Source organism: Calonectris borealis, chromosome 25 (assembly GCF_964195595.1).
Source record: "Calonectris borealis chromosome 25, bCalBor7.hap1.2, whole genome shotgun sequence".
In the NCBI taxonomy this organism is placed as follows: Eukaryota; Metazoa; Chordata; class Aves; order Procellariiformes; family Procellariidae; genus Calonectris; species Calonectris borealis.
The window spans coordinates 1689367-1713244 of NC_134336.1; the positions used below are offsets into that span (position 1 = coordinate 1689367).

General features: G+C 56.3%; 1 protein-coding gene across 1 annotated transcript; it reads right to left on the reverse strand.

Moving 5' to 3' along the window:
* Nucleotides 1-239: 239 nt before the first annotated feature.
* Nucleotides 240-23771, reverse strand: TFAP2E (transcription factor AP-2 epsilon). Its single transcript, XM_075173456.1, has 7 exons — nt 23745-23771; nt 23184-23630; nt 22813-22864; nt 4630-4858; nt 4230-4348; nt 1392-1533; nt 240-976 (listed from the first exon to the last, which is right to left on the reverse strand). Exons 1-7 carry the CDS (start codon nt 23769-23771, stop codon nt 688-690), a joined length of 1305 nt encoding a protein of 434 aa, XP_075029557.1. The 3' UTR covers nt 240-687.
* Nucleotides 23772-23878: the final 107 nt, after the last annotated feature.

Below are 23878 nucleotides of genomic sequence, written 5' to 3' on the forward strand. Positions count from 1 at the left end.
TGGGAACCAGCGGGTGTGCGGTTTGTTCCTCCCCTCGTGGTGCGGCTCAGGGATCCTCAGCCCCAGGGAAAATCCACGCTGAGTCTCAGTTTGGAGACTGTAAACGAAGTCTGAAACTGCTTTAAATCCAAAGCAGTTCTGCTGGCAATTTTCTCTTGGCCTGGCTTTAGGACTGGGCTGTAGGTGGGGAAAGAAGAAGGTTTCCTGTGTGTTTGCCTGTCAAAACCAGCTGATAAATCCAGGTACAGGAGTGATCCAACTCCCTGCCCTCTGCTGCTCCTGCCTCTGGTTCTTGCATTGGTGAGGCTTTTGCTCTTTCTTCTCAGTTTTTCAGTTGGAACAAATTCCTGGAGCATGTCAGGATTTCACTATGGGTTTTTAAAAAACAAAACAAAATAAAATTGCACATGACTTGGCTTCCTGCATCCACGATTTTAAAAAAAAAAAAAGGCAAAACCCAAAAGCCATTAACCTGGCTTATTTTCCCAATCTCACTATGTCCATTAGAGTTGTTTTCTTCTTAAATTTTTTAAATCTTCTTTTCTGTCTTGTCTTTGCTTTACGAGTTTCATCCCAAGTTCAAATGTAGCAGTTCAGAAAACAGTGCACTGGATCATCTTTCCCCCCCAGCGCTATCTAATGCGACCGGGGAAAGCTCCCGCCGGGGAGAGGGAGGGAGACAGCACGTTATTTCCGATGCTTCACTTCTTTTTCTGACGCTTTGGAGTCTCCGGCCGTGTGCCCGTTCCCTGTGCTGTTCATGAACATTTTATCCAGCCCCTTAAGGGACTCCACCAGGTAGTTCTGGAAGGCGGTGAGCGCCGCGCAGATGGCTGGGCCCCCAAAGCCGTGGGTTATCAAGCTGAAATGAGTCAAACAGCTCTGGACACCGGGCTCTAAGATGAGGGAGGGGCGGCTGTTCCCCAACGGCGAACGATCCTGGGCTATCAAGTCTGCAAACTCTTTACAAATTTGCCTGAAAGAGAGAGGTTGTGTTACTATACGTGCTGCTGGAAAGCTGCAGGCATGTAGGCGTGTTGGAGGTCTCTTTTCCTGCTCCCTGCCCGAGCGGCTGCCTCCCCTCCAGGAGTTTTCGGCCCCAGCCTGGGGAGAGCCCGGGCGAGCAGAGCTGGGGCAGGGGCAGCTGCTGCTGCTTCGAAGGGGCACGCATGGCAGTGCCGGGATGCTCCCTGGGGTTAGGTTGACCTCTCCCGTGTAGGAGCGAGCCCTTAAATCCATGCAAATTATTCATCTTGCTGCACATCTTTCAGATCTACGTGCAGCACATGAGACCATCTCTTTCCCGCAGAAGAGTAAGCTTTCAGGGCTAACGCTGCCCTTCCAGGCTGCGGGTACCCACGCAGCGGTGGCTCATAGCCATCTGTACTCACTTGGTAGCCAGCAGCATGTTTTTCCTGGTGTGGAGCTCCGTGGGGTCGGAGTGCTGTCGGCACAGGTAGTCTGCCGCTGCCTTGGCTGGGAACTCCGTTTCGCACACGTACCCAAAATCCCGAGCCAGGTGAACGGCTTCACCTACGAGCAGGACAGATAAACAAGCGGTGTCAACACCCGTGTCAAAGGGGAGCACCTTCTGTAGCGACTTCAGCCATCTCACTGATGTGGCTTATTTCTGCCGGGGCTGGAGCGCTTTCCTTTCTCCATTGCCACCCAAGAGCTCTCTGGGTGACAGAGGTGTTTCTCACCTGGACGCTTCCCTCGCTGCATCTTTCTCTCCCTCCTTCTTCCAAAATTTCCTGCTTGGCCTCTCCAAATTGAGCAGAGACTTAAACAGGGGCTGGAGGGTGAAGAAGTGACCTTAGCCCCATGACCGCTAGATGAAACGGGGATGTGAGAAACGGGCAGAAGGAAGGGGTTTGCACCCTCCCGCGGTGAGCAGGGGCCCTCGGGCTGGACGCGCAGGCAGCGTATCCATCACCCCGTGGAAATGCCCACCCATTGATGGAATTGATCTATCCCCAGGCGTCCCCGTGGAAATAATCAGAGCTGATGGCAATTGATCATGCCCAACACCCGAAATCCTGGTCGGGCAGACAGGGCTAATTTGACTTGCCCCCCTGCTGCTCATACATATTAGACCATCCATCCTAATAGCATTAACCTAGATCTCATCACAGTCTCCCCAGCTCCTGGAGCTCAGTCTGTGAAGCCATGTCATGGGGAAAGTGTCCGTGCTTCCCGAATAATGATAATACTTTCCACTTTATCTCTTCCTCCAAAGAAGGAGCAAATAGGGTAAACCTAAAGAATCGGAACTGCAGTTGTTTGTATGTTAAAAACCAATCAGAAGGTAATAGCTGCTGAAAAACGGTTATTGCGACAACACGAAAGGGCTGTGTGGCCTCACGGGGAGCGCCAAGGCTGGAGCCAGGATTTATTTCCTCCGCGAGTGTGTGCGAGTGGCTACACAGCTGAATGTTTGAAAGGCAATTTGGATGCTGGCTTAGAGAGGTTTCAGCGGAGGGGACAAGGCGGCCCAGCTTTCCAAAGTGGTGTTAAGGCCACACCAAGTCAGAGCCCAGGGGAGGAGAGGCTGGAGGAGAGCGCCCGTGGGGCAGGAGCCCATCTGAGTGCACAGCTCTTTCTGAGAGCGTAAGGATGTTTCTGAAGTTGAAATCTAGCCCTCCTGCTCCCCTGGGTCCATGCTGGCGCGACTCCCACGGAGCAGGTGCCCAAGAGAGGGCCAGTGCTCGGTGCAAGGGCTCCCAAAGGAAGCTGTGCTACCTGCAGCCCCCGCAGCGCTCCCTGGGTTCCCCGTACCCATTCTCCCCCATCTATACGAATGGCTGTGGGTCAGTGTAAGAAGTATATCATTAGCACTCAAAAAAACACCCAGTGTTTTTTCTAAACAAACAGACATTGGGAAGGCAGAGGGGAGAAAACAAATTAAACCAAGACAGCAAATGTCCAAGAAAGAGGGTGCCTGGGGCATAGGGGCACAAGCCAGTTTCTGCGTGCTGAGTAATAACAATGCGATAGCACCTTCCTCTGGGTGCAACATCTCCCAGTACCATAATGCTTATGTGCAGGAGGAAATTATATCCATCAAGCACACATGGCACCGCTCTTTTAGTTACTATGAGCTGGTGAGCAGTAACCAAAACATTAGCAGCCACCTGAAATCAAAATGTACATTTCTTCCTTCCTTTCTTTCTTTCATTCTTTTCTTTCTTTTCTTTTAATGGAAATCAGCCTTTCATTCAGCACAAACCAACTGCCCTCAGTAACAACCTCCGCCTAATGAAGCGGGTCATTTAATTTGCTGGCAACAATGGAGATGATTTTCTATTCAGAAACTGCAGGCAGCTGCCTCCAACACGCTGGGCGCAAACACAATGGATTCCAAAGCTCGAAGGGAGTCGGAGCTGTCATTGCATTTGTTTGCATCCCGTGTCCTTTTCTCCAAAGATGCAGTGGCGACATCATCATTTCCATAGCGCAAAAAGTAGGAGGGGAGCAGATAAACAAGCGGCTTTAAGCAGGGGCACCTCGCACGTCAGGGCAGGTCGCACGCTGCCTGCCAGGGCTGTGCTGCCCGCAGCACGTTCTCCGCAGCTTAGCCCTTAATGCCGCGCTCTGAGGACTGCTACTCCTTTACCTCCACCTGCAAGACCTCAGAGCTGTGCGGCTTCTCCGCGATGTCTCACTTGTCCCCTGCTGTCCCGGGGAGGAGGGCAGGACTCGGACACGGGGCGTCTCCTTCTTACGGGAGACAAGACGCGGACCTGGGCGCGGTGGTGGAGCCTCGGCAGAACAGGTCGATGCTGTCCGAGGGCGGCACGGTCGGCAGCACCTCAGTTGTGTCCTAAGCGGGTGCACAGTGCTACAGAACAGCTGCTAAATTCTTTATTCAAGCTTTATTCAAGCTTTTTTTGTATTTGTTTTCTGTGAACCTGACTAAGCATTGTTAGAACTCGTTCACAGGAGTGAACGGTACGCTTAGCTGTAGCCGAAAGGAGGCTCGCAGCCCCGTTCAGGCTGTGGACGCCTTCTCCTAAAGGGCTATGACTGGTCCAACAGAAACGTCTGAGTTTCGGAAGACAGACGTGCTTGAATCAGCATGGAGACTTACACGGGGATATTTCCAGTCTCGGTCGGTGGTGACCGCTGCATACTTTGTTTTAAGTGCTCTCGTTTGTGGAAAGCTGCAAATGAAGGGTATTGAAGTTTCGGCACTCCCATCCTCCGCGGGAGGGGAGAGCGACTCTTACCTTCCACGAGGGATGTCAGCAGGGTGACGTTGGCAGCTTTGCGCCTTCCTGCAGGTAGATTTAGTCCGATTTTCTCTAACCTTTCCCTTAAACACCGACCCCCATTTTTTGATTTTGCTCTGAAAAGAGAAAACAAGGAGAGGAAAAAAATTATAATGTCATTGATGTTAAAATAACTGTCATTCCAGTTTAAGCTTTTAGGTTTGACAGGAAAGAAGAAAAAGCAACAAAAATGCAATTCCCCAATATAGCACACACCAGTAATTTCTCATGTCCGTTAATCTAAGAGGTAAGAGCCGGTGCTGAACACAAAGCTTGCTTCGGCGTTACCCCCTGCATTTCGGCGTGCGGCGCAGCCCTGCGTCCTTGGGCTGCCCCGGGGCTCTCGGGAGCAGCTTACCTGCGGAGGACTCCGCCGAGGAGAGAGGCGTTCAGACACTCGGGGGGCGAGAGCCTTCTCTGCACCTCCCCGACGGTCACCTTGTACTTGGAGGTGGAGCTGAGAAGAGAGAGGCGGCCAGGCACGGAGCAGAAGACCTCGTTGGGATTCGTCACCCCTCCGATCAGGCCATCTTTGTTCATTGACAGCGTGGAAATGGTGGTGCCGTTGGCCTTCGAGGGGATGGGCACTGGGAGACAAGGAAGGGAGAGAGAAGAGGAGACCGTGGCTGAGAGACTCCAGAGCCAGGGAAGCCCCTGGGTGACTCTCCTGGCAGCTTTCTAGCCCCCAGCACCCATGCCCGGCCATCCGCAGATGTCAGCACGGCCGGCTGGGATAGCTTGGTTCAGTTCATATTTTCCTCAATAAAAGAGAGGTGGGGTGATGAAACTAAACTAAAAGAAAAAAAAATGGAAGAAGCCTGGACTCCGCTCTCGCCTGTTTTCCCACGCCTCCCAGCTCCACTCTAATTAAAGCCAAGGTTTTGGGCTGGTCTCCTGGAAGGCGAAGGACTGTCCGCAGCATCGCTGTCTGGACCTGTGACCAGCTTCCCCTCCCTGGCTCCTCTGGGCGCTCCGCGGAGGTGGGGCAGCAGGGCGAAGCGCTGGCTCGTCGCTGCCCTGGGTGCCGTTCCTCTCCCGGCTTCGGGACGGGATCGCGGCTGCAGCCCAGCTCTGCACAGGCACACGGCTGCGTCCCACCGGACAGGACCAGCGGGGCTGAGCCGTGACCTTCGTACCCTGCGTAAAACCCGGGAGATGCTGAGGTGGCCGAGAGCCGTGTTTGCCAGCACGTGCCCACAGGAACGAGTGGAAAGAGTTTCTTTGACTTCAGCTTTGGGATTAGCCCCACAACAAGCCGCAGCCCTAAACTTTCATCATCCCTGGCTTAAAGGAAGCTTGAGAAGTTCAAACCCAATTAGTCCAGCACAGACTTCCTTTTACTTAATGGGCAACAGTCAGTAACACAAGAAGTTAGAGAGGCAATGGTGACTGCCGCATCGCATCAGGCCCGTGGCATCGCAGCCGGGGTGAAATGGGCACGGTTTTCCCATACGTCATTCCAGTAAGAAACGTTCTTAGACGCAATAAAGGTTTATAGGTTAAAACTGTGGCTGAAACCTGTGCCAAATCTCTTTGGCTTTATGTTCTGAAATTAATAATCAGTTTAACTCTGGAAAAAAGCAGGTTTTGAAAGAATCCAAAGAGGACTGCAAATGCCATCGCTCCAGATCATTTCAGCCCTGGCATTCTTTGTGGTTCCTCGGTAATGACTGTTCCACAATCCACATTCAGATGGCTGCTGCAAGTAACGCAGCAACGAATACCAGGGTGAGATGCAGGTTTTATACAGGAAATACACATGCCCAAAATAAACAGAAAACCCAAAAATTAATGGGGGAGGGTACGTAGACTGGACCTATTGGGGGGCGCTTACAATCAGCGTATTGTAAATACAGCTCAACACCTTGTTAGTGTGGCAATAAAAAAGTAGCACATGTTACATAAAAATGGCTAACGTTTTAAGACTAAAAGATGAATGGAAAGGAGCTGAGGTACATTAAGTTTCCTTTCAGCGTGAAACTTGGACAAAGTCAGGGGACTGAAGGGCAAGATGCACTGGTGCCCTGCTGGAGTCAGCCACTGCGTTTGCCACGACTGTAGCTGGTTGAGGGATGTTCAGGGAAGAACAAATATGGGAACATCACCATGCGATGTAGGAAACCAGAGCTATTTCCAGGAAGTAGCAACTTCAAAGCTTTCTTCCACAGTCCCAGAACAGGTTATATTTGTCTCTAGGGGACACCCTTAAAATAAAAAGTCAGAGCATGTTTTACAAAAATCCATGCATTACTGCCAAGGCGTGTGTCACTTCAGGTCCAGGTACCCAGCGGATCTGGGCTCTGCTGCAGCAAGGGCCACCCCCAGACCAGACACCCCTGGAGAGCTGGTGTTGCTTGTAGTATCAAACAGTTTGTCTGTCCACGAAGAGCTCTGCATAATTTATATACTCGCATATTTGCGCATGCCTGAAATCATGCGGTGGCGTGCATTCAAGCCGCATGCGTGGCTGGGGACCTGCATACACAGGAGGGACTGAACAACCATGCGGGAGAGGGGAATCGTGCCTCACCACGCATGTCCACGAGACATGGCACCTGGGGAGGAGGCAAACCCAGCTGGCACCAGTGCGAGTTAACACCGGCGCCTATGGAAAACCAGGCTGGAGATCGGTCCGATACAGCTCCGGCGTGTTTGCGAGTCGCCTCACGCGCAGCGGCAGCGTGCGGGGAGGGGCAGGGCAGGGCGCTGGGAAGGCACGGATGGACGCCGCTGCACAGGAGGGCGATGACATGGAGACACCACGACACTTTTGAAACACGTACTGGCATTTTTAGGAATGATGCCGCTGTCAGAAACAAATCCCCTGGAGAGCTGTGACCCAGAGCCTGCCGCTGCGAAGGCCAATGCCCAGAGCAGCCAGGTGAGCCCGGCTCCGTGCCACAAGCAAACCGTGCAGGCACCGGCACCGGGCACCCGTCACAGCACATGAACATTGGCATTGCTCTTCTGCCTCGAGGCCTCAGCCGAGGCCAGAGCCCCGTCGCGTTCGGCACATGCAGGCGTGGGACAGGGCCGCCCGGGTCGCCGGGCGCTGGCACCCTCAGCAGCGGGGCACACAGAATGCGAAGGGAGAAACAGGACGGGTGGCTGGCCCGGCATCAGGCAGAGGTTAGCGGCAGCGCTGGAAACTGAGCCGGTCTCTTGAGTCCTGTAACAGTGCTTCATCCATTAGACAACGTTGCCTCAATACAACAAGAATAAACATAGCCACATTCGCCATTAATTATTAATTATTGTTATTTGGCCTCACCTGCTGCTGTTTGCCTGGTCTGATCTGCAGCTTGTTTGCCCATAAACATGCTGCAGGAGGGAGACAAGCTACCATTAAAGCCTGACAGCTTTGTTTCCTTGGCTTTTGGGGAACCAAAATTGTCTCTTGTCATCTGAGTAAACCAAAAGTCCCCCTCGATCTTCAGTTGCTGCTTTCCTGTTCCCGCAAGCAGCAGGTGATCGGAGCACCTGAGCCAGCCTGCAGACAAGAAGGAAGCATGAGACCGTTGCGGGTCGGCACGGCGCGCAGCCGACAGCCCAACGCCCCGGCGCGCGAGCACGCCGACCCCCTGCGTCCGCTGCGGCCGCGGGCAGGGGCCGCGGGACCCTTCCAAAGCAAGACGGGTGCATGCAGGCGCCCGGCCCCGCTGGGAAGCGCTACGTGCTGCTTCCCGCAGCCTCGTGTCGAGGGTTCATCCCAGCTACAGGGCAGAGAAATAAACCGCTGGAGCAGAGACGGGGTTTTCATGAGGAGGTTTCTGGGCGCCAGGCGCCGAATAGCCACAACGCGAGTGGGAGGCACCCGGTGCCATCGTGCCCGAGCGGAGGAGCGGCCGGGCGAGGCACGGACCCGAGCCCCAGGCAGAGCTTTGCAGCTGGGAACAGAAATGTCACGTCGGCGTCGCTGCACTGGCTGCCCCTTCTGAGGTTTCCTGGGTTAGGCCACAGGAGACACTGCCCTTGGCCGGGGGCAGGACATCGCCTTTCCCTCGGCGAGCCGGCTCGAGCCCCGCTCATCCCCGTGGCAAGTAACCCAGATAGGGGCTTAGGCAGGCTTCGCTCCCACTCGTGACCGTGGAGAACAGGGTTTTCAGCAGAAACACGCCCCAGAGATGCTCGTTCATGCGGTGATGGGCTGACGCATTACACAGGCTGACAAGGAAAGGGTTAGGTGCTGGTGCCCAAACCGCCGGGTGCCCAAACCGCCGGGTGCCCAGGTGCCTGGCCCCCTCCCTCCGGGCCCTGCCTGACGAGCGGGACAGGGCTCAGCTGGGCTCAGCCCACCCCAGGAAGCTATAAAGGGCAGGAGACAAGCTGCCCTTCCTCTGCAGGGCTGTGTTTGGATTGATTCAGTTGAGGGAAGGGGCTGTTGGGCTTTTAGTGACTGCTCAGAATCCTCTTGGTGAGCATGGGGTCTTTTTCTCTTCTTGTGTCCATCTTTGCTATCTCTCTTATTATTATTATTTCCTAATTGGCCCCACGTGAGCTCTGCAAGCTGTGCCAATGGAGGGTGAGCTGGGAGCCTGCAGCAGCGCTGGGGAAAGGCTGCTCCCAAAAGCCGGGCGCTGCAGCCAGACCCGCCGTGCTGGTGGCCTCTGATCAGGAGCCCGATAGCAAAGACGCAGCTGAACGCGAGCGCGAGGGTGGCCACCCGTGCTGGGCGACCGGCAGGCTTGTTCTCAAGCAAGAAGTGCTGTGAGTGTGGGGGGCTTTTGAGAAAATGAGCTGCCCAGCGGGTTAGGGTCGCCGGGGGAGCTGGGGGTGGCGGCAGAGAGACCGAAGCCCTGGGCACGGTCCTGGCAGGGTGAGTTACTGGAGAGAATGTAGATGTGTCTACATAGTGGAAAGGAAAAAAAAATCTTAGTCTGCTCCCTGAAACCCCTTGGTCGTTGAGGCTTGGTTGCCACGCTATGGCCCCTTGAAGTTTGTTTGCTCTTTCCTTTAGCTGCCAGGCTCTCCCGAGGGCTTTTTTTCCCCATGGGAGGGCTGCTGAGTTCAGATTCATCCTGCTACTTCTAACTCAGCAAATCCAAAAGGCCTTGACTGGTGTTGCTGGTACTCGGCTCCTCATGTAGAGGTGAGCTCGACTGTGGATTTCACAAACTAAAGCCCCGGTGAAGCGTTTTGACCTGCTGAGGCTCCAGGGATGCTGCAGCTGGGCGAGGGAGCGGCGGGGCTGCACAGCACACGGGTCAGAGGGGTCTGGTTTGAAAGGGAAAACTGATCTTGAACTAAGGTTATGCTGACAGACCTCAAAGAGCTTCACACGTTGCTAATCCCCAGCCCAGTGCTGGTACAGGACCAGCCACTTAAGTCATTAACTTGCTCCCAGTGCCCGTGTGGGCTGGCTCATTATTGCAGCTGGGGAAAATTGAGGCACAGAACAAGTTAAATGATTTACCAAAGATCAGGTATATGGGCATGATCTGAATGCACCCACTTCTGCTCTGTGGGAATGCTTTTCTAAGCAATCTGGGCTTTAGCTGTTTCCCAAGTGTTAAGAAGTGCTGTATAGAAAACTGATTAAGTATGGCCTCCGTTTTTATAACTCCAGACTTTCTTTTTAATGCTGTGAACTAGAGGCGTTTGTCACTGCATCATCTGTCTCATGATGCTCTTGTATTTTGAAGTTAGCTGCTGAGAATGGCAGTGGGTCAGCAACAGGTGAATGTGGAAGGGAAACGATCCTCATTTCTTCTGTATAACGTCACAGAAAGCGTTTCCGTGAGGCTCAGCATCTCACTGCTGCCTTTCACAGGCAGTTAAGTCGCAAGGCAGGTACCACTTGCAATACGTTACACATTTCACGTGTGCGTTGAGCGGCGGTGCGGGGACACAAACTCCAGGCCAGTCGCGGGCCCCGGTGCTGGGCAGCAGGTACACACGGCTTCGTCTTCCCTTTGAACCCGCGCGGCTTGTGATCTCCCATCAGAGATGCCTTTTGTGTGCCGAGTCGGATCTCGTTTGTCTTTGAAGCGTAGCTGGGGTGTAACTGTCAGATGATGAAACTCGCACAGCGCCAGTTGCCGTGGCATGAAAACCCCCGATTCAGAGAGAGCGAGCGATTTCAAAACAGGTCCTGGTTTCCAAGAACACCAAAGGCTTCGTCCTTGACTCTCCTGAGCTGGAGAGCACCCTGCCTGGGTGCGGGTGTCTCCCCGTGTCCTGCGCAGCCAGCAGCCTGGAGGCAGCGGGGAGCCCGCGGCTGGGACGGCTGCAGCCGCTCCCTGCTCTGCCGGGGAATGGTTTTATGACACCGGGCAGGTCACCTCCCCAATCTGGGCTTGGCTGTCTCCAGCAAAAGGAGATAATAACATCTACCTGGGACGGATGCTGTGATACCTGATTAAAACTTGCCAAGTGATCCCTGGATGAAAGAATTCTCCAGGTGAGAAGGCCCTGGGTGGTAAATGTAGCCAGGAGGAGTCGGTCCAGCGCCTAAGTGCGGGACGCGATGGCGCTCCTTGGAGAGGCAGACAGGCGTGGAAAGGCAATCCCCGTGAACACGAGTCCTGACGCCTCCGGCGATGCTGCAGGTGTGATGGGATGCCACAGCCTTGTTGCTGTGAGGGCTTTTCAGGAGATACCGGGCAGCAGGGTGAAAGAGAAGAAACACACTGAACTGAGGATCGCTCGGTTGTGAATCTGGTGGAAGGAGTAAGGAGCCCTGTGCCTTCAAGGTGTCCCAAGATAAAACATAAAGTTTCTGACACCTTTGTTCTGGTTTGCAGAGGTGGGTCCCTCGGCTTTTAAGTTCCAGGTACAAAGAAGAAGGAGCAAAAGGAACCCATTCTTCAAAGGCTTTTACCCAGGGAGCTAGAAAGCCTCGGAGAATTTCCTGCTTTTCCCCGACGAGTTTCAGCACGGGCCGATCCGCAGCCCTGTCCCTCTGCTGCCTCATCATCCCGCTCCCGCGTGGTCCGGGGTGACGATGCTCTGTCCCCGAGCTCCTGCACTCCCTCTCCTTCCTCGTCTGCATTCACAAACGTTTGTGTCTGAAATTACCACTATGATTCCTGGAAACGGCCACTTTTACATGTAAATATTCAGCGCAAAGGCACATCTGCAGCCCGGGCTCAGGCTCTGCCTGTGGGTGCTGCCGGGAGTTGCGGGATCGTGGTGCCCGTGCTCGGGGGCTGACTGCACACCATCAACTTTCGGTTTTTTAAGGGAAAAGAGATTTTACCTACAAAAAGAAAAAGACAAAGTCCTGCCTCATTTCCATATGAGAAATGTGCTACCTGCTTGCAAAATGATTTGTAAGCAAGAAAATTTGTGCTGCTTGGAAACTGAACTGCTTGTCGTGGTGTTATTTGTTCAGTTCCATTTCCAGCTGGAGCTCGGGGTGCTGCGAGGGGAAAAACAAGTCCGGAGGGAACATGCAAATCGCTGCCCGGCTTACAAGTCTGTTTTCTTCTCTCCTTAGATACATTACAGGTAAATCCTCCTCCTCAGCAGCGCCGAATCCCTGGATATTGGAGCTTTTGTTGCAACATCTCTTTCAAAAGTGGGAGTGTGCTACAGCTCAGATGGCATTTCAAAGAGGTATCAGTTAATCCTTTTAGGAGACTACCTGGGACAAAGCAATCTCTCATCTTCAGGCACAGTGCTGTCTCCAGCCACCCCAAAAGCATCTCAGCCCACCGGTCCCTCTCCGGGGCCACGCATCGGTCAGCTCGGCCACCTCGGGCATCGCTGCAGACCCAAAAAAAGGCTGCGGGAGGCCCGTGTCGTGCTGCCCTGCAAAGGGGACGCCTGCACTGTGCAAACCATTTTGGCCGCTCTGCAGCTGCTGAGGTTTGCTTCCGTGACACTGCAGGTCCAGTGAGGACAGCCCCCAGCCTCCCCGGGCCGTTCCCTGCAGCAGACGGGGTTCCTGCAGCGCTGGGAAGCTCTGGCTGACGGGTGTTTGTGCACAGCCCCTGATGAAAGGTGCTCCAGAAAGGTGAGGGATTACTGCTGTCTTTCAGGAAGAGCTTTCAGTGAACTAATCTAACCTTCGTTTGAATGTCTCTGATGTAAATTATAAGACGGAGATACATATATAAAGAAGTATCTGCATGTGGGTGTGAGCCAGAGGCAACTGCTCCTACCATCACTTTAAAAGCCCTTTTTCACTGCGGAGGTGCTGCAGAGTTCAGCTGCTTCAATTTCCTGGTGTTTCAGCAGAGAGGTATTTATTGATGGTCCAGGGAAGGAGGTCAGTGCCATCAGCTATATTTCAAACCCGCAGTCTGTAATTATCCTTTCTTCCCAGAGGGGATTATACAGGTATTTTCTTTATCTTGAATGCACAACCTGAACCAAGTCCCCATGTCAAAGAGCCTCTCTAGGAAACGCCGCAATCGGCTCGAAGGCCTTTTCAAATGGAAGGATGGAAAGAATCTTGTTTTTATCTCTGGGCTTTCCAGATTGCTGAGTCCTGATAGGGAAATGGATCTCGGACCCTCGGAAGAAGAGAGGGAGCAGGGATACAACTCGGCAGCCTCAAACTATTCCCATGAGAAAGCTAATCAGGAGAGGTCCCATGCCTATGCAAAGCTCCCATACTTAACATTTTGTTTCCAATGCAAATCAATACATTAAGTTACGAACTAAATGTTAAGGTGCCATGTGATATTAATTGCATTTCTTTTCTGTGCCTCTGTTTTACCCAGCGAAGTACCCGCCGTGTGTCACTGCAGGTCTCTGCTCCTGGGGAGCTTCGGGCTGGATCGATGGGGCAGGAAGGTTCCCCCGAGACCAGCGGATACGTCGTCTGAGTTACGGTGGTACCTGTTTAGTACATTGTGTCTTGATAGGAATGGCCAGTCAATATAACAACAAAATTTACTCAGACCTCTGCAAAAGCACCCTGTGCTCCTTCAGGACTGGGAAGGGGATTAGTAAGCGGTTTGCAATTAATAATTTCAGCTAACGCATTTCCCTGCTTTACCATTTAGGAATGACTCGGCCTCAAATGTGCTGCTCGTTCAGAATATTTTGTGAATTTTTTGGAAACTGCTCACAAACAATTTGTTGTGAGTTCCCACACATTTCCCTGCCGTACTTCATTTTATGGATTGGGCCGTGCTGTCTGGGAGCCTCTGATGTGGCAGCCTGAACAGTAACCTCAGGAATATCCCACTGGAAAGCAGCAAATATTAATGATTAAAATGTCCTCCCAACGAGTGAAACCCAAGTGCTCGAACCTTCGCAGGAAATGAATGAAAAAGGATTTGGATTCTGCTTTTGAATGTCAAAGTGTATTTGCAGATATTTACGGCACATGGTTTTTCTGTCCGTTGAAGGAGCTGCTCTGATACAGCGGTGTCCCCGTCCCCCCTCCGCTGCAATTCTCACTCGTACCTTTGCGACTTCATTTGAAAAGTCAGTGCGGTAATTCAGATTATTTCATTCCCCCGATTAAAAAATTTTTTTTTTCTGAATCTGCAGGTAATCCCTTTCATACCTACATTAGAAAAATAACAACTATTTAAAATTCAGTTCAATTGCTGACTGCTCTGGATGGACCTACGTAGCTCTGCCTCTGCTTGTATAGAATTCGTGTGTTCCACAGCACAAAACACGCAGGTGTCGGGAAGGCAAGAAACTGCAACGGGAGGCTGGAGAGCCCGAGGATTTAAGCCAGAGGAACGGGAAACCTGCGCTGCTCCGTGCTGACGCCAAGGAAAGTTTCTCATCCAATGTCACCCCCAGCCCGGTTCAGCCGTGCCGCGCGGCAGCGAGCGCTCCCGGACTCGCACACGCTCCACGGCTCTGCCCTGTAGCATTAACCATCACAGGTTTATTCATTTAGCAGCACAAACTCCCATTACATTCTGGCAACCAGTCTACGCGATCTTTATGTGTTTAAAGAGTATAATCCATTTTACAGTAACATGCTTGAGAGGTTTTCCCTGTATTCCCTATAGAAGCGCCTGAATTTGTGTGGCTTGGATCTACATAATCTAAAAGGAGAACAAAGATGCAGTGTCTTTTGCGAGCGGCGGCGGATCCTATGTAAGCCATGGTAATGTTGCTATCAATTTGTTAAAATGTATTTAGATTACTGAAGGGCAAAAGACCCTTCAGCAAAGATTAGACATGAATAATAATAGAGAAATACTTTTCTTCATATAGAACTTATGCCAATCCGCAGAGCATGCGGGAGGGTTTCGATCTGAGCCTCAGACCGCAGCAATGTAAATCTGTCGGTTCACCTGCAGTTCTGGAGTCGCCGGCTCGCCTGGGGATCGCTCTGGGGAGAGGCACCGCTCGCCCACTATCAAGCTAAAACGCTTTTACTTTTCCTTGCACAGAAGATGCCCTGGGTTTCTAACGTCTGTGCATTGGTGGGACATCGGGCAAACCTGACGCGTTGCAGCCCGGTCAGCACCATGCCCCGGCCAGGGCTGCCAGGGCGCACACCGGGAAACCCCTCTGCAGTGGCCGGGACCCGGCACGGTGCCGGGGAGGAGCCCTGGGAAAGGAGCAACCTCCACGTCTTTCTATGGGGAAAACAACTCTGCCCAGCCACAGGAATAGCACGGGGAGAATCCAGCCGGCTGCGCGGGAGGGGACGCGTCTGCACACAGGTGACTGCGGCGCAGCTCTTGTGGTGTCTACAAACCCTCTCATGACGTTTCTTCAGTGACTGCCCCCTTCTCTTGCTAACTTGGATCTTGTGCTTGAAGCAACCCTGAACACCCTTGGTCAGATCCTCCGCTCACGCCTCGCCAAGCCCAGGACTGCAGCCCCGGCGCATGGGGCCACCTCGGGGCTCCCAGGGAGCCCTGGGGACGCGCCATCCCCACACAGCCACCTCCTCGCTGGGGACACCGCGTGCTCCCTGGGACCTGTCCGACCAGTCCAGAGGGAATAGGGCCTGACCCGATCCCTCGCTCCCTGGCGCCTTGGCACTTGGGTGACTGATGCCAGATAAATGCCTGAGATAGAGGGTGGGGAGACTCGGCCCGGCTGGAATCCCAAGCATGCGCCGCAGACGCTGCAGAAGCTGCGACAGCTTTTTATGCTGCAAAGGTGAACCTGCTCGCAGCTCCTCTCGTCCCGCTCCTGAGCTGTGGACACAACGTATTCTGGGATATTTCATTGCAATGGGTAGTTTGGGCTCATTTCTAGCAATTCTTTCTTGCTCCTTTCTCTGCCAAGCCACAAACTTAACCTCTCTCCCAACCAAAGGTGATACCCACCTGGGTGTGGGTTAGGGCACAGAGACGAGAGCTGAGCATGCAGCAGCTCCAAGCATAATATCCACATTTGCTAATTAGTTCCTCCATTAAGAATTAAAATAAACAAACAAATGGAAGGACAGCAAGAATGAGTAATTCCCTAGGATCACACAGGAAAGGGTGGGATGGTTTAGTGGTTAGGGTGCTAGTCTAGGACTTCAGAGAACCTTGTTTAGGCTCTTCAAATAATTAAGACAGATTGCAAACATTTTTTTTCTGAGATCACGTATCTTGGAATATTACTAAACAGGGAGGAATGGTCTACATTTGCTTCTGCTCTACTGCAGATTTGATGTGACCCTGGGCACGTCCCTGGGCTGGAGGCACATGAATGGGTTCCCATGGGTCTGCCCGTGTCCACACCGCCGTGGGCTGGTGCCCTGCGAGATATGTGCCTGCTGCGTGGCATCGTCTGCAAAATGAAGATCTTGGCACCACCTCCTTTGTGGAGCTGCTGTGGGGACAAGCACCATGGCGTGTTTGTCACCCCGCCGAGGCCACTCCTGCTGGCCCTGCTGCCAACCCACCAGTGGACAAAGCAGTCCCCGTGAGAGCCGGGGCTGTGGCGTGGCAGTGACCTGCTGCCCAGGAGGGTGGGAGCATGTGCTCTTCCCCAAAAGCTTTCACGCTTTTACACAGTTCTTCAAATTACACAGGGAGTACGTGGGGTGATGGGTGGCCAGGGACAGCCAGCCCCTGGTGACCCCTTCGCCCACGAGCACGCGTGGCTGCAACCCTGCCTGCCCCAACGAGCAGGGTCTGCAGCAGCCGAACGCCGGCCAAACCACCGAGCCGCAAAAATAGAAATCAAGAAATCAAGGAAGAGCGGCTCCAGAGCCAGCCCAGTGTGTCCGCGGTGCCTCGCTGGGTGCTGTCCCATGGAGAAGCCTCACCTGGGGTCCCGCTCCTGGAGGAGAAGTGCTGTTGGTTTGACTCACAAGCCACATGCCAAAAAGCAACCCAAGCTGGCTTTTCTGAACCTACCCTTTAAGAACTGCTCTTTACTTCTAACAAAGAGAAAAATTCATTTAAAAACATCTAATTAAACAGTAAGTCATGACAAGGTACATGAAACTTGGAGATAACACATGCCTGGGAGGCACCGGGGAGGTTGAGACAAAGCCCAGCGCCTTCACCAGTACCCGCGTGTGTTATCTCACATGAACACACACCTGGTTTTATCCTGGTGCAATTATAGGACATTAAAAATATAATTTTAATGGAGGAATGGTGATCTGGATGCAGTTCAGAGTAAAAACTTTCTTTTAAGTTTCTCTGTTTGATTAGTAGGTGTTCCTGCCGCGCACGCATGTGTGCGCGAGGGAGCAGCGCCCGGATCGGGAGGTGTGACTGTGTTTTGATGAACGCTGTATCTCCTGGTGTGTGCGAGGGCTTGTCTAAACTTTAAAGCCTTTGTGAGCAGCGCTAAGGCAGCAAAGCCTCCAGTCAAGACCCGGCTTGTCCCAGGTGAGCCCCTTTTCCCACTCAGGCAAACTCCCGCAGCAGATAAAGCTGCAGAAATCTGGGAGGGCTCTGCCAGCAGAGCTCAGCACCCTGCATCTGACTGCAGTCCAAGCACCTCCGCCCACATCCGTGGACAGTCTTATAAAAGACGTGTCTTCGCAGCCCCGGGTGTTTTACGGGATGACCTCATTTATTACCTGGCTCGTCACAGGAAATGATGTTTATCTAATCTACCATTCTTTCAGAATTCTTTTTTTTCTCCTGCCACATCTGGCTTCACGCAGCATTTTTTACAGCTCAATCCCTCTTCGTGCTGAAATGAAGGAGAAATGGCACCGCTGCTGCCACGCCGGCACCCCGGTCCCACCAGCAGCCCCGCACGCAAAGCTCATGGGGAGATTTTGCATCAAAACCTGGAGCTCGCATGCAGTGGCGAGTGGATCTAAGGATCTCGGTCTTAATCTCCCTCCTCTGCTGCATTCTTTAGTAGTGACAGCTACTTCTTGCAATATTTCTAAATGTGGGCTCGGAGCACTCTGAGGCACAGCTTTCCGTCCGTCTGTCCAGCATCCAGCCAAACAGGTCCACATTCCTGAGCAGAAACGCTAGTGCTGCCACTCCGGAGCAGCTGAAAAGCCTCGGATGGAAATTTAAACAAGTCACAAACACGAAGGGGAGTGCAGCGGCCGAATCCTGCTGCCCCAACGCGAAGCCAGGGGAGCTCAGTTCCCGGCAGCCATGCAGCGCCTGTGCACCGTGCATGCCTGGGTGCCAGCGCAAGCCCACACTGGCTACACCCTGCTCCGTCTGTACTCCAGGTTGTAAAATGCTGCAGCCAAAACGCTTGCCCGCGAGCGGGTGTGCAGGCCCCTGCGGCTCTCCCCGCTCCCGCTGCTCGCAGGGCCCTGTCTCACCCTGGCCCATGGCCGGCGGGACCCCGGGCTGCTCCTGCACCCCAGCGTGCCCCCAGGCTCCAGGTGCCAGGGGAGAGATTTGTATTTTTCTCTGCAATAAAAAGATTCTATCAGAAGCTTTCCACTGATCCTGAAAGCATGTCAAAGCAATAAAACCCCTCCTTATTTTATGACCAAGCTGCAGAATTTTTTGCTACCGAGTGCAATGGCAAAATGCTTGATTTCATAAACAGAAAATCATCCTCTCCTTGCCCAGCCGAGGGAAGGACCCGCACCAGGAGCAACGGCTGCTCGGGGCTCACTGGGTCTCCAGCCATTTGTCTGGGGGCTTCACATCTGGACGTGAGTAGCCGTTCCAGGCATCGAAACACCGGGGCAGCAGGTGAACAGAGCAGAAAATGCCCGTAGCTGCTGTAGCTTAAAGCAGCCAGAGCATCGGACTAAACTTTTTCAGAGTTAATTTTACTGTTTTCAAGTCAAATATCTTCCTGGTCTTATAGAAATGCTTGGGAGGCAAAAGAAAAACAAATACAGCAACAACAAAAAAAAGACACAGAAAACCATTTCTGAAATACTTTTGAAAAAGAGGGAGAACAAACAAACGTGTATACAAAAGATATTCATAAAAGCTCTGCTGCCCTAGCCAAGATGTTATGCATTTAATTCCCAACTAAATATATCCCCTATTTGTCATGCCAGTACGGGGGGAAGCTCATCCTCCGTTTTTCAGTGCTATTCACAGCTCTCCGCGCTCGAAGTGGAATCCCAGCTCTACCCCCGTCGCACGCAGTGTCCCCGCAGCCGAACCGGAGCCCCCGCCCCGGGCTTCCCCCGGGACCCCCGCATCACCCGCGGCTGCGCCCCCCACCTCCGGCCTGTCCACGGGGACAACGAACCGGAGCCAGTCCCGGGGGCGATCGTGGAAATTTGAATTTTGAACGCCTGTTTTCAGCCCGGATCTGCCTCCGGCGCTGACCCCGCCGGCGGGACCCGGCTACCCCCGCCCGGCGATGCGGGAGCCGCGCAGCCACAGCCGGGGCTGCGGGAAGGGGACCCCGGAGCCGCCCCCCGAGCCCTTGCCGAGGCCATATCCCCCTTCTCCTCTCCCTCCGCGCTTGCTAAATTCGAGGCCACCTGCAGCAAAAGGGGCCGGAGCGCTGCGGGCTCGGCAAAACACACCCGGGGTGTCTCAGGGCGCTGCATCCCTCAGATCTCCAACAAAATCCCCTGCGATGATGTTAACTGCTAAAACCGTTGAAGTTTATTTAGGAAGGAAAGGGGGAAAAAGCAAACACGCGGCCAGGGATCCTCTGGCATCGCGCTCCGGGGCTCCGGGCGGTTCCTTCCCGCAGCGCCGGGCAGAGCAACCCCCGCGCCGGTTGGTGCGGGGGGGACATCTGCAATCACGGCCCCCCCGCCACAGGGACGGGCCCCGCAGCCCCCGGGGACGCGGGAGGTGAGAGGCAGCGGGGGCACCGCCGGGGGCTGCAAGCGCTTCCCCCCCGTTTCGTGCGAATTTTGACGGGGGGGTCCCTGCGCTTGGCTCGGAGGAAAAGCCCCTGCGAGTAGAGGAATTAAAAGGTGGTTTTAGGGATTTGGGGCAGGTGATTAATATTTTGTTGAACCAGGACAACAGTATCTCGGCAACTAATTAAGGAGAGATTTATCTGTTTTCACATGCACAGATTTATATCAGGTTTCTGTCCGAGGGCCATACCGTCAGGAATTCAAGGATTAATCACCCCCGGTTCGGTATTTGAGATCTCGGCGCGATTTATGACAAAACTGTGCTTTTTAACGTTTACCCTCACTCCCCACGGAGACAGGCGCACCGAGAATCCCCGCTGTTCATCTGCACACCTCCTCGCCCTCACTGGAAACCGCTCGGGATTTGTCTCGATATTTTAAATTTTTTTTTCCGAGGGTGTAATTCATTCCGGCCGCGGGGTCCGGGGCTTCGCCTTGGGCTCAGCTCTCGCCCCCGTTGTAGTCCCGGGAGCCAGCCCAAAGCAGACAGAGCCAGCGAAGTAGAAACGACCCCGTATTATATATTAAAAAATTTAAATAAATCAGACTGCAAAGTAATTAATTCGCCCGGTCTGAGCGGAGGGCAGCGGCGTTTGCCGCTACCGCCCGGCAGCTTCCCCCAACGCAGAGCAAACCGCCCGGTGATTCGGAGATCCGCACACCATCAGCCGCCGCTCCCGGCTCCCGCCCGGGGCCCGTCCCGGTCCCCGGGGGTCACCGGCCACCCGGGCTGCGGCGGGACCGGGGACCCCCCCCGGCTGCAGCTTCCATAATTCCCCAGCTTTTTTTTTGAGCTCAAATCGCTCGATTTGGGGCATCGCTTCCAGGGCCGCCCCGCAGAGAACGGGGAGCGCGGCCATCGAAATACGGGCGAACGGGGACCCGGACGCCGCCGGAGCCCGGTCCGAGCCCCGGGCAGCGGTGCAGGATGCGGCCGCGCGGCGCAGCCGCCGCGTCGGTTCCCGGGACGGAGCCGCGGCCCCGCGCGGCCCCCGGTACTGCCGCCGCCCGGAGCGGGGCCGGGGGTCCCGCGCTCCGGCTCCTCTACAAGAACCCCCCCCCGGCGTCTCCGTCCCGGCCGTGCCGCCGCTCCCGGGATCGCTGCTGGCTGCTTCGAGGGGCCGCGCCGCGTCCCCCCCCAAACACACACTTCACTTTAGATTTATCGATGTCTCGGGCTGCTCCAGCAAACTCGGGGCTTTGAGCTCCCGAGCAGCGACGGGGACACCCCGGCAGCATCGCCCTCACTGCCGTCGGAATCCCATTATTCTCCAAAACAGAGTTTGCATCTTTATGCCAAACACAGCAGGGAAAAACCAAGAGAACCGGGGTGGGCAGAGCAAGAGTCCGCAGGCAGAGGGGCTGCAGGCGCCCTGCACCCACGGGCCCCGCTTTTCAGCCAGGGTTATTTGGTTCTTTTCTTTTCTTTTTTTTTTTTTTTTTTGAAAGAGAGACGAGAGGATCTGCAGGCACAAATCTGGCACTAAACAACAACAAATCCTCCCGATGAGAGACGAAAATTTCTAAATAATGGCGTGTTTTGAAAAAAGGAGGGGGAAAAAAAACAACCAACAAAAAACTTCAACCAAACTTCCAGACAAATATTCTCATTGCCGAGTGTTTTATGAAGGCACCTCGAGTGCCGCTGGCACACACCGAATAGCGAACGCACGGCCAGCGCTCCCGCCTAACCGGAGCGCACCCGCACCCCGCAGCTTGTTGCAACCATTTCTCATGCAAGGATATTTAATGAAATGCCTCTCATGTGTTCTAATTAAAGCTAAAATAATTACGGTCATTAATGCGCCACAGAAATGCCGCGTGTAATGAAGCTGTGTTCTTAGAACAACAATTTTCATGGGAAGGGGGCTGTAACGCACCGTGAACGCTGCTCCCCCGTGTAACGACCGCCACCGACGATATCGGTGGGGGAAGAGCCGCACGATCGGGATATTTTTCCTGGATTGCTGGGGCTGGGCCGTTACCGGCGGTTCGGCTGCGGCCAGGCAGTGGGAAAGGTCCCCCCGGGCCGCGGCGGACCGGTATGGGACCGGGACCGGGACCGGGACCGGAGCTCGCTGCAGCCCCGGACGCTGCTAATGACCTAAACCCTCCCGGTTTCAGCGGCGTTTTGCCCGGGCCCGGGCCGGCCGGAGCCAGCTCCCCTGCCCCCGGGGCGCTCGGCGTTTCACCCGGCAAGCCCGCACCCCGCTGGGCTGCGGGCACCGGGCCTGCCCCGTTAACCCTCCGCCGAGCCCGCACGGTTTCGTTTGCCCGCCTGTGTTGGAGACCGTACCACGGAGCAGCAGTTAAACACGTCCTTTCCATCTACAGATTTTTGCAAAAAATCGCGGGGAGAAGCCAAGAGCCGCGTTTGAACATTGCAGACGAGCTACCGCCCCGAGCAGCCGCATAAATCGCTTGCGTCCCCCCTGCTCCCAGCAATGCCCCTCTGAAGATTTTATTAGAAAAATATTTTTACGGAGTTGAGCTGTTTTAACTACGGGGCTTCGTCTGGAAGCGGAGGGGCTGCTTAGCCGGTCGGGGAGAATCGGCAGTAAATTAGGAGAGGCGGCGGGAGACACCGGGGGCCCCTGCCCGCAGCCCCGCTTCCCCGCGTCGGCCCCGGGAGGGAGCGGCTGGCCTCCCCGCCGGTCCCCGGGGCAAAGCCCCGTTTCTGCAGCCGCAGACGGGGAGTCCCCGCAGGCCCGGGGTTGCTGCCGGGGCGGGGGACGAGCCGCGGCGGTGGGACGTGGGCGGCCGCCCGGGGGTCTGCGGGATGCTCCTCGTCCGCAGGGACGGGCAGCACCGATTCCTACGGCCGCGCCACCTCCTCGCCCCCGTTAAAGGCGTCCTTCCCCCCCGGTACGAACGGGCCCGCTCCGCCATGGCCCAGCGCTTTCCCCGCCCGAGGCGGTGCGGGGCGGTGCGTGGCCCGGGCTGCCTCCCCCGCCGCCGGGCGCAGGGCTCCGGCCCGGGGCGGCGGCGGCACCGAGAGCGCCGGGAGCTGCCGCCGAGCCCCGCCGGGGCATCCCCGGTGCTTCCCACGCAAACCGCCCGCGGCCGCCGACGCGGCGGGCCCCCGGGGCTCCCCGATAGCCAGGTCCGCCCGTCCGGGCCCCTCGGTCCCCGGTACCGGGAAGGAGCGGCGGCCTCGGTACCGCCCGAGGGAGCCCAGCGGGCCGGGGGCGGATGGACGCGCTGGCCCGCCGGGACACGCCGCTTTCGTTTCAGTCTCGCCGGGGACAGCAGCGAGCCCTTCCCGACGGGAGGGGAGCGGCCCCGCGGGACGGCTGTCGCGGGGGGAAACCCGACGCGGGGGAGCTCCGAGGGCAGGAGCGGGGCGCGGAGCCCGGCCCGGTGCCGCGTCCCGCGGTGCCGCCGCGCTCTTACCTTTCTTGATCACGGACTGATCGAGCAGGTTCATCCCGCCGTCGTCCACGGCCTGAAAGCACCGAAGCAAGAGCCGTCAGCCGGCGGCTCCCGGTGCGGCCGGGCACCGGCCGCTCGAGGCGTGGGGACAGAGCGGCCGGGGCCCGGTCCACCCGCTGCCCCCGGCCAGGAGGGATCCTTCGGGCACGGCCTCGCCCCGGTAACGGGGCTCCCGGCCTGGCGGCCCTCCTTGCCCGGGAGTACGGACGCCGCGGGGCCGGGCCCGGCCCGGCCGGGACCCCCCCGGGCGCACGGGCGGCGGCGGGATCGGTCCCCGCCGTGCCGCCCCCGCCCCGCGGGCACTCCCCCGGCCTCCCTCCGTCCCCCGGTACCTGGATGTCCTCGATGCCGTGGTGGCCGAGGCCGTGGAGGCCCAGCGGGCCGTCGGCGAGGCCGTGTCCGCCGTCGGGCAGCCCGTGGAGCAGGCGGGGCACGGCGGGGTACTCGCGGCGGGGGTCGAGCCCCAGGGCGCGGTGGGTCTGCGAGAGCAGCCCCGCGTCGTCCTGCCGGCCGCGCTGCGGGGGCCAGGCGGGCTGCTGGTGCTGGTGCAGCGGGCTGAGCGCCGCGTACGGGTCCCCCAGGTGCGGGTAGCCGGGCTCCTGGCCCTGCGGGTAGGGCAGCGGCGGCTGCGGGTACGGCGGGGGGAAGTAGGGCGGCTGGAAGTCGGCGGCGGGCGTGTGGCAGAGCGGCGGCGCCGAGCCGTAGGGCGCCTGGTTGAGCGCGGGCAGCTGCGGCAGGCGGGCCCCGGCCGGCGCCCCGGGCAGCCCCTCGGCACGGTCCTGCGGCGGCGGAGACAGCGGCGGTGAGGCGGGCGCGGACCCCCCGGCCCCGACCCCCCGGTCCGGCCCCGGCCCGGCCCGGCCCGCCCCGCCCGCGCCCCGGCCCGCACTCACCATGCCCGGGTAGCTGTGCACCAGCATCTGTGCGGGCCCGCGGCGAGCCCCGGGCGGGCCGGGCCCCGGGGGTGCCCCCGTCTCCGCCCCTCTATCCCGCCGGAGCGGCGTCTCCCATCGCCCGCCCGCTCCTC

Excerpts from the sequence above, each read along its gene's own strand:
- TFAP2E (XM_075173456.1), bottom strand. The coding sequence starts at position 23,771 with ATGCTGGTGCACAGCTACCCGGGCATG. Across the intron at positions 4,349-4,629 it reads CTCGGCGGAGTCCTCCGCAG|AGCAAAATCAAAAAATGGGG; the intron begins GTAAGCTGCTCC and ends TTCTCTTTTCAG. Across the intron at positions 977-1,391 it reads AACATGCTGCTGGCTACCAA|GCAAATTTGTAAAGAGTTTG; the intron begins GTGAGTACAGAT and ends TCTCTCTTTCAG.